General features: G+C 46.0%; 1 protein-coding gene across 1 annotated transcript; it reads left to right on the forward strand.

Moving 5' to 3' along the window:
- The first annotated feature begins 731 nt into the window (after nt 1–731).
- On the forward strand, nt 732–5562 carry LOC137301992 (probable G-protein coupled receptor 139). The gene is made up of 2 exons (XM_067971706.1): nt 732–828; nt 4667–5562. Exons 1-2 carry the CDS (start codon nt 732–734, stop codon nt 5560–5562), a joined length of 993 nt encoding a protein of 330 aa, XP_067827807.1.
- The last annotated feature ends 7548 nt before the right edge of the window (nt 5563–13110 follow it).

Here is a 13110-nt window from a genome sequence, read left to right on the forward strand (position 1 = left end):
ACAATGCTGTGGGTCTGAAGTCAAATAACGGCCCAGACCAGGTAAGGACGGCAGGTTTCCTGCCCAAAAGTCATTAATGAACCAGATGTGTTTTCAACACAACCGGGTAGTTTCATGAACACCATTACTGATACTAGCTTTTTATTCCAGATTTTAATTAATTTACAGAATTTTAATTCCCCAGCTGCCGTGGCAGAATTTGAACTCATGTCTCCGGATTACTCATCAAGGCCTCTGAATTAATGGTCCAGTAACATACCCACAATGTTAACGTACCGTTAATTTTTCACTCTCATCTCCATAATCGAATGTTCCAATTCTCTACTGATCGGCTTCCCATCCTTTACCATCCGTGAAATTCTGATCATGCGAAACTCAGCTGCCCATATCCTATCAGCGACCTAATCCCACTCCCACACTAATTGCGGCCAATACAACTTATTGTGGTACTTGTATGCGTGTATGAAGGTGCAGCTTTTAACCTGGTCTCCGGGGCTTCATCTGAATGGAAGTTCTGTTGTTCTTGTTAGAGATCATGGAATGAGAGTTGTTTACTTCACCTGTTTGTTCAGTGACTGTAATTAAACCCAGTCAGCACGGGGCCTGATTTTCTGCCCGGTTGGATTCACTCTGCTATAATTAAGGGAAATCCACTGTTTGTGTCAATCGGAGAATTTATCCCAGGATCAGGACCAACCATCGAATCATCGCTTCTTACAGAAGGGGAAATAATGTCTCTTAGTTACATGATCAAGCTCCAGATTCTATGGGCGATTAATGACATACAAAAGATTTACTTCCCCATCCTGGCTGCGTTCGGTGTCCCGGGTAAGTTACTATCTGCACCTGGTACTTCAGGAAGCCGAGTTTATCTGTAGTGACATCTTCGTTAGCCTGTCCAGCTCTTTATTTAGTTACTCTCCCTACATTACAACAGTGACTGCACTGCAAACCTCATTGGTTGTGAAGCACTTTGGAACGTCCTAAAGTTGTGAATGGCGCTACCAAAATGCAATTCTTTCTTCCTTTCTTTTCATTGCTTGTGTGTGTTTGACATTGGTCCATGCTCCACTGATGTGAATTCCCATTCATTGGTGTCAGTTCAATGAAAAGTGTGTCCTCAGTGGTCATTAATAGTATAATTTCAGGCGATCTTATTAAGATCCCGGTGATCTTTCAGACTACAGGTCATGTCATGTGACTAATTCATTCTCTTTATTAAAAATGTACATTCTTCTGTAAATACTGAGTCCGAGTGTCAGGTGAGAAACGTTTTATGAATTCACACTGTCTGCAATTTTGGCAGGACATGTTTAGTTTTTTTTGTACGAATAACCCCTGCCAGAAAAATGAAACATGCATTGATGAACCAATCTGGTTCAGCTCTCACGCTTTCCATCGTTTCATCTTCTACGTTGGTGTCACTGTTCCTGACTGGTTAAGTTAGAATGGTTAAGTGAGCTACTGTTTATTTTTATTCCGGTCAATTAATGGATTTATTTCGAAAAAATAACCTGTATTAATAACCGTGCCTGAATGGTTCAGTTCTTCGTATCTCTGATCAGGATGTTACTCCGCTTTTAAAGAAAGGAGAGGGCGGAAAACAAGGGAATTATAGATCAGTGAGCCTATCATCTGTTGTGTGGAAAATGCTGGAGTCCATAATTAATGATAGGGTGACTGAACATCTCGATAATTTTCAGTTAATCAGAGAGAGCCAGCATGGATTTGTGAAAGGTAGGTCGTGCCTGACAAACCTGATTGAATGTTTTGAAGCGGTGATTAAAGTAGTGGTGAGGGGAATGTCAATGGATGTTATTTATATGGACTTCCAGAAGGCATTTGATAAGGTCCCACATAAGAGACTGTTAGCTAAGAAAGAAGCCCATGGAATCGAAGGAAACGTATGGACTTGGTTAGGAAGTTGGCTGAGCGAAAAGCGACAGAGAGTAGGGATAATGGGCAGGAAGTAACTGGTGGAGTCCCGCAGGGATCTGTCTTGGGGCCTCAATTATTCACAATATTTATTAACGACTTAGATGAAGGCATAGAAAGTCTCAAATCAAAGTTTGCCGATGACACAAAGATTGGTAGCATTGTAAGCAGTGTAGATGAAAACATAAAATTACAAAGCGATATTGATAGATTAGGTGAATGGGCAAAACTGTGGCAAATGGAATTCAATGTAGACAAATGTGAGGTCATCCACTTTGGATCAAAAAAGGATAGAACAGGGTACTTTCTAAATGGTAAAAAGTTAAAAACAGTGGATGTCCAAAGGGACTTCGGGGTTCAGGTACATAGATCATTGAAGTATCATGAACAGGTGCAGAAAATAATCAATAAGGGTGTTGACCTTTATATCTAGAGGACTAGAGTACAAGGGGGCAGAATTTATGCTGCAGCTATACAAAACCCTGGTTAGACCGCACTTGGAGTACTGTGAGCAGTTCTGGGCACCGCAGCTTTGGAAGGACATATTGGACTTGTTTAGAGTGCAGCGTAGGTTTACTAGAATGATAGCCGGATTGCAAGGGTTATGTTACGAGGAGAGATTACACAAATTGGGGTTGTATTCTCTGGAGTTTCGAAGGTTAAGGGGTGATCAAATCGAAGTTTCTAAGATAGTAAGGGGAACAGATAGGGTGGACAGAGATAAACTATTTCCGCTGGTTGGAGATTCTAAAAATTAGAGTCAGACTTTCAGGAGCGAGATTAGAAAAAAAGTTCTACACACAAAGGGTGGTAGAAGTTTGGAACTCTCTTCCACAAAAGGCAGTTGATAATGCTGAATTGCTAATTTTAAATCTGTGATAGATAGCTTTTTGGCAATCAAAGGTATTAGGGGATATGGGCCAAAGGCGTGTATATGGAGTTAGATCACAGATCAGCCATGATCTTATCAAATGGCGGAGCAGGCAGGAGGGGCTGAATGGCTTCTCCTGTTCCGATGTTCCTATGTTCATCGGCGCCACAATCATTGTTAGTAGCGTATTCTGACAGTGAACTCATTCGAAATTGTATTGTGTGTTATTCACTATTTGAATTGGAAGCTTATTCAATTCTCACCACCGAAGGAAAAGAGCAATGTTAACAATATTTGACGAGAATACAGATCGTTTTGAAATCGCCGGTTGGTGTATTATATTGCCAGTCATATTATTCCACTATATAAAGCAAATGATTGTTGTTACAAGTATTACCTGTAATGCAGTTAGAAAACTTGCCTGCAAAATTGATTACATTATACTGTCATTTTCTACCTTTGTATTTTTGGTGCGGAGCATCACACATGACCCTAAATATACAATTGCCGCTCATGGAGCTTAGCGTGACTCTAACTCCGTCCATCCAATGATTGACCATTGCGAATCAGGGAGCACAGTATCAGCTTGCACCTCACTTCTAATATATAAAACAAACAGGAATTAAAATATAAAATATTTTAGACCAAGAGCAGAAAAGTGGAACAAATATCTCTGGACCAGATAATGTGGACCACGACAGGCTGTTTCTGTTTCACTTGGTGCAGAACTGTAGAACCAGAGGACGCAGTCTGCAATTGAAGGGTGGGGTGTGGTGAGTGGCGGAGGTGAATTCAAAGCTAAGCTACAGAAATAGGACTTCATTGTTTGAGTGGTCAATCTATGGAACGGGCTCTTCAGCGAATTGGTGGAAGCAGTTAGTATTGATTCATTGAAACACAAATTACCTAGGTTTCTTTCAGAAAATAACATTTTGGGGACAGTGGATGAGTGATGTGAGACATGACATATGGTAAGTGTAACGTAGTTGGGAGGAAAAGGTGATTTTGGATCTATGGTTCCCAAAGGTTTCCAACACTGGGGCTTTCCTCACCTCATGTCTGGGTCTGTTGTAGATTAATTGACAGAGATTGATTGCTATGATTAGCCACCAACTCTATTGTCGTTGTATCATGCGATTAGCAGGAAGGTAGAAGGCGAACTCGATGGACCTTGGTGTTTTTTCTTCTTGCAATGTTTATGTTCATATATTCCCATCTCTCAAGAATATTACAATCATTGGATGGGAGGGTTTGATTTGTGTCATTGCACAGATGCTCTCACTGGCTTGAACAAGTGACCAAGGTCAATATATGAACACAGACAATGGGTGTTCTTTGCTGACGATTCCATTCAAAGGGCGTCAGCGATTCGACCATTCCTTTTCCTCCTCGGGCTCTTTTATCACGTCCCCACCTCGGGATATTGACGTCACGTGTATCACTCCAATAGCTAACTCACACACGCTGCAATTCAATCCCGCAAACGTCCAACCTTTTCCTTTCCCGCTGGCTCAGGTGAAAGTGAGGCTTTCATTTTCCGATTGGTTGCATTTGTATTAATTCCAAACTAAGTTTCTGTTTTTAAACATATTGAATTTGATCCCGTTGCTTCACTTATTTGCCGATTCATTACTCTGATTCCAAACCCTATCTCCAGGACGCCCCGTCACAGCTAAAATAATCCAATTCCATCACTGGAACAAATGAGAAGCTGCAAGTTTCTTGGCGCATTTCAGTTTATTGTGAAGAACATTAATGTCCCTGTTCTATAACCTGCTACTTTATTCCACTGGAAACGCATCAAATTAGTGTTTATCCTGAGTCTGGTGAATCATTTTACCACTTTTGTCATGCTTACAGTTAACGTGGTGACGATTGTGATCCTGTCTCGGGGAAAGTGCGGTCTCTCCAAATGTGTCACTCGCTACCTCGTGGCCATGGCAGCGGCAGATCTACTGGTCGTTATCATCGATCTGATATTAAGGCAGATTCCTATTGTTTATCGGGAACAATTTAGTTTTCTGCGGGTCATTAGAATGTGTAATATCCACGCCGTCCTGCTTTATGCAGCCACAGACTGTTCAGTCTGGTTCACGGTCACTTTCACCTTTGATCGATTTGTGGCCATTTGTTGCCAGAAGCTGAAAACTAAATATTGCACCGAGAAGACGGCGGCTGTGGTTCTCGGAACAGTGACTGTGCTGAGCGGCTTGAAGAACATTTTCTGGTATTTTCTGTATAAAAATGAGTATTGGCTTTCTAATAGTCCCTGGTTTTGCCGTGTCCCACCCATTGTAGCTCATTCGCTGGTCTGGACGGTCACTGAATTAATGCATTATGTGTTAACGCCATTTATTCCATTTCTTTTGATTGTACTGTTCAATGTATTAACCGTCAGACACATTGTCGTGGCCAGCAGAGCCCGCAGGAGAATCCGGGGTCCGAGCAGTGGGGAGAGTCCCAGTGACCCAGAGATGGAGAACCGAAGGAAATCCATAGTTTTACTATTTGTTATATCGGGGAATTTCATCCTGTTGTGGGTGGTGTTCACTGCGTGTTCTATATTGAGACGATTGGATTATTTGGGATATCCTGTTCCCCTGCCCACATTTGTAGGAGAAATCGGCTTCATGCTCCAGCTCCTGAGTTGCTGCACGAACACTTTTGTTTATGCAGTGACCCAAAGGAAATTCAGAGAGGAGTTGAGGAATGGAGTGAAATATCCCCTCGCAATGATGGTCAAATTAATTAGATGAGAAGAAAAATAAATGAAAATACGGAAATGGCAGACTTGTTCAATAATTACTTTGTGTCAGTCTTCACAGTAGAGGAAGCGGATAATATACTTGATGTACCAGGGAAATAAATAATGAATCAAGGATTGGAACTCACTAATGTTAAGGTAAGCAAGAAAACAGTAATAGTAAAAATAATGAGCCGGATTTTGGTATAAACATATCGCTGAGGCTAACAGGGCTCACGGTATTTATGTGGAAATCGGAAAGCTGCTGCTGGCGGGCACACATTCGCAGTTAGCAGAGCAAATCCAGAACTTGCTCTCGGAAATGTGATGCTCCTCCAAAAAGCTGTACCAAATCGGTGTCTCGCCGGTTGGCTCCCCGTTTGAACGTATTGAACCACTTAAAGTTCCTGTACTGACGTCGCAGCTTCAGACTGAACTCGCCAACAAAGTTGGTCAAGTCATTTAGCTTTTAGCGACGTGGTAAGTCTCAATTACTGCCGAACATTAACTTTTACAAGTGTGGAGTATATTTACTTCTGATTTTAATTATTGTTGGGCGTTAAAACAATAATTAAGTTAATTATTTTTTACACTTTTTCTTTTTGCTTCTTTTAACTCTGTCTCATAATACAAACTTTTTACCCTCTCTTGATTTCGTTTTGTGTGCCTGATTTAACATTGAATTCACTAATCTAACTGATACTTCCTGGTTCTGACTGCACCGCTATAATCTGATGCATTAAGGAAACACACAGCTGCTTGTCCTATTCACACAGGTCCCACATGCCCTGTCGAGTGCACCGTGCATTATGGATTTCTAATTTTCACGACCTTGCGGTGCAAAAGCTCATAGAAAATCTATGGGCAAGTGTAAGTCCAACGAACGGCTGGTGGCTTTCGTTCATCACTCACTGCAACATTCAACCAATAGGTCCTAAAGTATTGACAAACCCCTACGATATGTTGGTTTCCACTACAGGGTTTTAAAGGAAATTGAAGATATTTTAGCCATCACCCTCGAAAGTGCCCTCGATTCAGGAATTGTCCGTTCAGATTGGAAAATTGCAAATGTAACTCCATTATTATAGAAAGGTGAGAGAAACCAGAAAATCATAGACCTGCTCGTCTAACAATGGTTGTACGGAAGTTGCTGGAATCTATAATTAAGGACAATAGGACTGAACTCTTCGAGAAATTTGACCTGATCAGAGAGAGCCAACATGGATTTGTAAAGGGTAGTTCATGTCTAACGTACCTAATTGAATTTTTGAGGAAGTAATTACAGCAGCAGACAGCGGAATGTCTATAAATGTAATTTATATGGACTTTCAAAAGGCATTCGATACAGTTCAACAGAAGAGATTGTTAGCTAAAATTGAAGCTCATGGAATTGAAGGCAAATTATTGACCTGATAAGGCGATTGTTTCGGCGGTAGAAGACACAGAGTAGGGTTCATGTGACTATGCTCGAATTGGTTTGTATTCGATCACTGGTTTCTTACAAGAATCTACGCTGAGGCATAAACGATTCACTGCATTTATTAATGACTGAGATAACATAATGGAGAGCCATATATCCAAGTTTGTTGATGAAAAAAGATAGGTTGCATTGCAAGTACTGAAGATGGGAACATAAAATTACAAAGATACATTGATAAATTAATTGAGTGGGCAAAACGGTGGCAGATGGATTTCAACGCAGCAAGATGTGAGGTCAACCATTTTGGACTAAAAGGGATGAATCTGAGAATGTATTAAATGGTGGAAAGACAGCAAAATGGAGGTCCAAATAAATTTGCAATCCATGTGCACAGATCACTAAAATGTAGTGGACAGGTACAAAAAATAATCAAAACTTTTAAAGGAATGTTAGAATTTGTAACTAGAGTGTTAGAATATGAAGAGGAGGAAGCATTGCTCTAGCTATACAAAACCCTGGTTAGACCACCTCTGGAGTACTCTGTGCAGATCTGGGCACCGCACCTAAGAAAGGATGTATTGCCCTTGGAAGGAGTATAGCGCAGATTCACCAGAATGTTGCGAGGACGCCAAGGGCTCAGTTGTGAGGAAAGATTATATCAACTAGGCTTGTATTCCCTTGCATATCAAAGGTTAGTGCGTGATGCGAGAATTTACTGGGATCACCACCCTAAATATATGATTATTAGGATTTACTGCGATCACCAGAGTCTATATTTGGTTATATCGGGGTTTATTGGGACCACCAGACCATATATATATATATATATATATGCGTTTATCAGGTTACTCCGATTACCAGTTCACATATCTGAGTGTATATAGATTTATTGGGATCACCAACATATATATCTGTGTTGGGGTTTACTGAGATCACCAGCCTATGTATCTCGTTTATCGGGGTTTACTGCGATCATCATCCTATATATCCGCTCCGGGGTTTACTGGGATCACCAGCCTATATAACAGTATTTATCAGAGTTTACTGGGATCACCATCCTATATATCTTGGTTTATTGCCGTTTATATTGTAAAGGACAACGATGGGGAGGAATTCCTGAAATGAATTCAAGAGAACTTTCTGGAACAGTGTGTTTCCAGCCCAACTGGGAAGGAAACTGTACTGGATCTAGTTCTGGGGAATGAAGAGGGGAGGTGGAGCATGTTTCAGTGGGGGAGCATTTGGGGAACAGTGAACATAATATCATTAGGTTTAGAATAGTTATGCTAAGGGCAAGGAACAATCAAATGTGAAAATACTTAACTGGAGGAGGCAAATCTAGTGAGTTAAAAAGGGATCTTACCCAGGTGGATTGGAATCAAAAATTGGTCGGCAAAACAGTAATTGAACAATGGGAGGCCTTTAAGGAGCAGTTATCTCGGGGATAAAGCAGACAAATTCCTATGGAAAGGAAGAGCATTCAAAGCGAGAGATCCGTGGAGGCTGAAGATATGGAGATTAAAATGAAACAGGAAAAGGAGGCTTATGAAAATGTAAGCTTCATAATACAGTGTAGAAGCAGACTGAATGCACAAAGTACAGAGGAGATCTAAAAAAGGGAATAACATGGATAAAGAGATACTTTGAGAAAAGATTTGCTGCTAACAAAAAAGGGAACCCAAACGTCTTTTATAAACATAGAGTGTTGTGTGTGGACTAGGAATCGAGCCCCCCTTGGACCCCAGAGTGAGCTGTCTGGGACCTGGGAGTGTGCTGCATGGGGATCAGGGATTGTGCAGTATGGGGGCCTGGGAGTGTGCTGCATGGGGATCAGGGATTGTGCAGTATGGGGGCCTGGGAGTGTGCTGCATGGGGATCTGGGATTGTGCAGTATGGGGGCCTGGGAGTGTGCTGCATGGGGATCTGGGATTGTGCTGTATGGGGGCCTGGGAGTGTGCAGTATAGGGATCCGGGATTGTGCTGTATGGGGGCCTGGGAGAGCGCTGTATGAAGACCCGGGAGTGTGTCCGAGTCGCAGTACAGCACATTCCCAGCTCACGCGACTGTGCAATCCCGGGTCGCTGTACAGCACTCCCGGGTTCCGATAAAGCACATTCCCGGTCCCGATACAGCACACTCCCGGATCCCCATACAGCAAACTATTACATCCCCATACATCACACCCACGGTTCACGGTACAGCAAACTCCCACGTTCCCAGACAGCACATCCCTGGATCACGATACAGCACACTCCTGGGTCCCATACAGCACACATCCTGTCCCCATGAAGCACACTTCTGGGACATTATTGCATCACAATCCCGGTCCCGGTACACCATCCACCCGGGACCCCATAAAGCACAATCCAGGATCCTCATGCAGCTCACTCCGTGGTTCTGGTGCAGCTCAAATCCTGGCCCACAGGCAGCACTTCCCCTTGTCCCCATATAGCACATTCCCCAGGCTCGGTACAGCACTCACCCGGGTCTCGGTTTAGCACATTCCCTGGTTCTGATACAGCACACTCCTGCTCGCAGTACAGCACACACCTGGAGCCCCATACCGCAAACCCCAGCGTCTCCATAAAGAGCACTCACGGGTCTCCAGACAGCACACTCCCGGGTATCCACACAGCGCACACACATCCAGGTACAGCACACACCCGGGTCTCGGTAAAGCACACTCCCGAGGCTCAGTACAGCACACACCCGGGTCTCCATACAGCAAACACCGGGGTCTCCAGAAATCACTCTCCCGGATCCTCATACAGCAAACGACTACATCCTCATACAGCACACACACGGTTCCCGGTACAGCAAACTTCCACGTCGCCAGAAAGCTGACCCCTGGGTCCCGATACAACACAATCCCGGGTCCCATACAGCACGTACCCGGGCCTAATGGACCACAGACTTGGTGCCGCCGACAACACACTCCTGGGTCCCATAAACACACTCCCGGGTCTGCATGCAGCAAATTCCTGGGTCTCCATACCCCACACCCCCGGGTCGCGGTACAGCACATTCCCTGGTCTTCATACAGCACACTCCCAGGTCCCAATACAGCAGGATCCTGGATCCCCATACAACTAAATCCTAGTTACCCATACAGCACACTCTTGGGTGCCGGTACAACATAATCCCTGGTCCTGATACAGCATCCTCCCGGATCTCCTCACAGCACACACACAGATCCAGGTACAGCACACTCCCGGGTCTCGGTAAAGCACACTCCCGGGTTGCAGTAGAGCACACACCCGTGTCCCCAAACCGCACACACCTGGGACCCTGCACAGCACATTCCTGGCTACACGTGGAGCAAACTCCCCGGTCTCCATACAGCACACTCCCAGGTTTCGATACTGCACACTCCCAATTCGCCGTACAACAACCTCCCCGGTTCTGATGCAGCAGATTACATGGTCCCGATACAGCAAACTCCCGGGACCGGTTCAGTACACTGCAGTTCGCAATCCAGCACACTCCCGGGTACCAGTGCAGCAAACTCATGGTTCCGAATACAGCACGCTCGCGGGTCCCCACACTGATTAGACCTGCGTCCCCATATATATCACATCGCGCCTCTCAAAGAGCAAATCCTGGATCCCAATATATCAAACTCCCACGTCCCCAGACAGCACACCCCTGGTTCGCCATACAGCGCAATCCCGGCACCCCTTAAAACACACACATGTGTCTCCATACAGCATACTCCCGGATCCCCATACAGCACACTCCCGCGTCTCCATACAGCACCCTCCCGGGTCTCCATACAGCACACTCCCGGATCTCCATACAGCACACTCCAGGGTCTCCATACAGCGCACTCCCGGGTCTCCATACAGCACACTCCCGGGTGACAATACAGCACACTCCCGGGTCTCCATACAGCACATTCCCGGGTCTCCATACAACACACTCCCGGGTCTCCATACAGCACATCCCGGATCCCCATACAGCACACTCCGGTTCATGTGCTGCACATTCCCGGGTACATGAGCAGCACGCTCCCGGGTCTCGCTAAGGCACACTCCCGGCTCGCCGTGTAGCACACTCCCCGGCTCCGATGCAGAAGATTCCATGGTCCCGATACAGCAAATCTCCGGTACCAGTACAGCACACTCCCGTTCGCAGTCCCGCTCACTCCCGGGCACCAGTGCAGCAAACTCCTGGGTCCCAATACAGCACAATCCCGTGTCCCCATACAGATCGCACCCGCGTCCCATACAGCACACTCACAGATCCCCATGCAGCAAACTCCCTCGTCCCCAGACAACACACCCCTGGTTCCCGATGCAGCAGATTCCCGGGTCCCATACAACACACACCCAGACCCCATACAGCATACTCCCGGAACACCTTAAAATACACTCCTGGGTCTCCCATACACACTGTTGTCCTAAAAAGGAAGATTGAACAGGTTGTGCCTATATTCATTGGAGTTTAGAAGGAGGAGATGAGATCTCATTGAAACATACAAGATTCTGAGGGGACTCGATAGGGTAGATGCTGAGAGGATGTTACCCCTCATGGGAGAATCTAAAACGAGGGGGCATAGTCTCAGAATAAGGTGTCACCCGTTTAAGACGGAAATGAGGACGAATTTCTTCTCCCAGAGGGTCGTGAATCTTTGGAATTCTTTACCCCAAAAAGATGTGGAGGCTGAGTCATTGAGCACATTCAAGGTTGGGTTGGGCACATTTTTGATCAGCAAGGGATTCAAAGGATATGGGAAAAGGGCGGGAAAATGGAGTTGAGGTAAAAATCAGGTCATCCATGATCTCATTAAATGGCGGAGCAGGCTCGAGGGGCCGAATGGCCTGCTCCTGCTCCTATCTCTCTTATGACCTTATGCTCATACAGCACAATCCCGGATCCCCATATTACACAGTCCCAGGTCCCCATACAGCAAACTCCCAGGCCGCCATGCAGCACAATCCCGGGTCCCGGTACGGCATTCTCACAGACCCAGGTACAGCACGATCCCGGGCCCCGGTACGGCATACTCACAGACCCAGGTACAGCACAATCACGGGTCCCGGTACGGCATATTCACAGACCCGGGTAGAGCACAATCCCGGGTCTCGGTAAAGCACAATCACCGAACCTCATAAAGCACACACCCGGTTCCCCATACAACACACTCCGGGGTCCCTGTTCAGGTCAATCACAGGTCATACAACACACTGCCGGATCCCCATACAGCACACTCCCGGATCCCCATAGAGCAAACTTTCAATACCCCACTCAGCAGACACCTAGTTCCCGATACAGCAGTCTCCTGGGCCCCATACAGCACACTCCCGGATCCCCATTCAGCACACTCCCGGGTACCATTCAGAATACACCCGGGCCCCATGGAGCACACACCCGACACCGCTTGCAACACAGTCCTGGGCCCCATACAGCAAACACCCGCATCCCCATTCAGCACACTCCTGGGCCGCATACATAATACACCCGGGCCCCATGGAGCACACGCTCGGGGCCGCTTACAACAAACTCCTGGGCCCCATACAGCAAATACCCGCATCCCCATACAGCACCCTCCCGGGTCCCATGGAGAATACACCCGGGCCCCATGGAGCACACACCCGGGGCCGCTTACAACAAACTCCTGGGCCCCATACAGCAAACACCTGCATCCCCATTCAGCACACTCCCAGTTCCCCATACAGAACATTACTTGGTCCACAAAGAGAAAATTCCCTGGTCCCCATGCAGCACACAACCGGGTTTCCATACAAAAAACTCCGGGGTACCCATCCAGCATAATCCCGGGTCCCGACATGGCTCACAGCCGGGTCCACATATGGCTCTCTCCTGGTCCCCGGACAGCACATGCCCGCATTTCCAGACAACTCAAACAACGTCGCTGTACAGCGAACTCACTGGCCCCCAAAAAGCTCATTCCCGGATTCCCATATAGCACACTCCTGGATCTCCATACAGCACACGCCCGGGTGCCGGTACAGCTCACACTCGAGTCCCCATATAGCTCAATTCCGGGTGACCAAACAACACATTCCCGGGCCTTTATAGAGCACAATACTGGGTCCCCATACAGCACATTTCCTGGACACCATACAGCACACTCCCAGGTCCTAGCACAGCATGTTCTTGGGTCCCGATACAGAACAC

The sequence above is a fragment of the Heptranchias perlo genome, chromosome 35, assembly GCF_035084215.1.
Source record: "Heptranchias perlo isolate sHepPer1 chromosome 35, sHepPer1.hap1, whole genome shotgun sequence".
In the NCBI taxonomy this organism is placed as follows: Eukaryota; Metazoa; Chordata; class Chondrichthyes; order Hexanchiformes; family Hexanchidae; genus Heptranchias; species Heptranchias perlo.

Excerpts from the sequence above, each read along its gene's own strand:
- LOC137301992 (XM_067971706.1), top strand. The coding sequence starts at position 732 with ATGTCTCTTAGTTACATGATCAAGCTCCAGATTCTATGGGCGATTAAT. Across the intron at positions 829-4,666 it reads GGCTGCGTTCGGTGTCCCGG|TTAACGTGGTGACGATTGTG; the intron begins GTAAGTTACTAT and ends TCATGCTTACAG.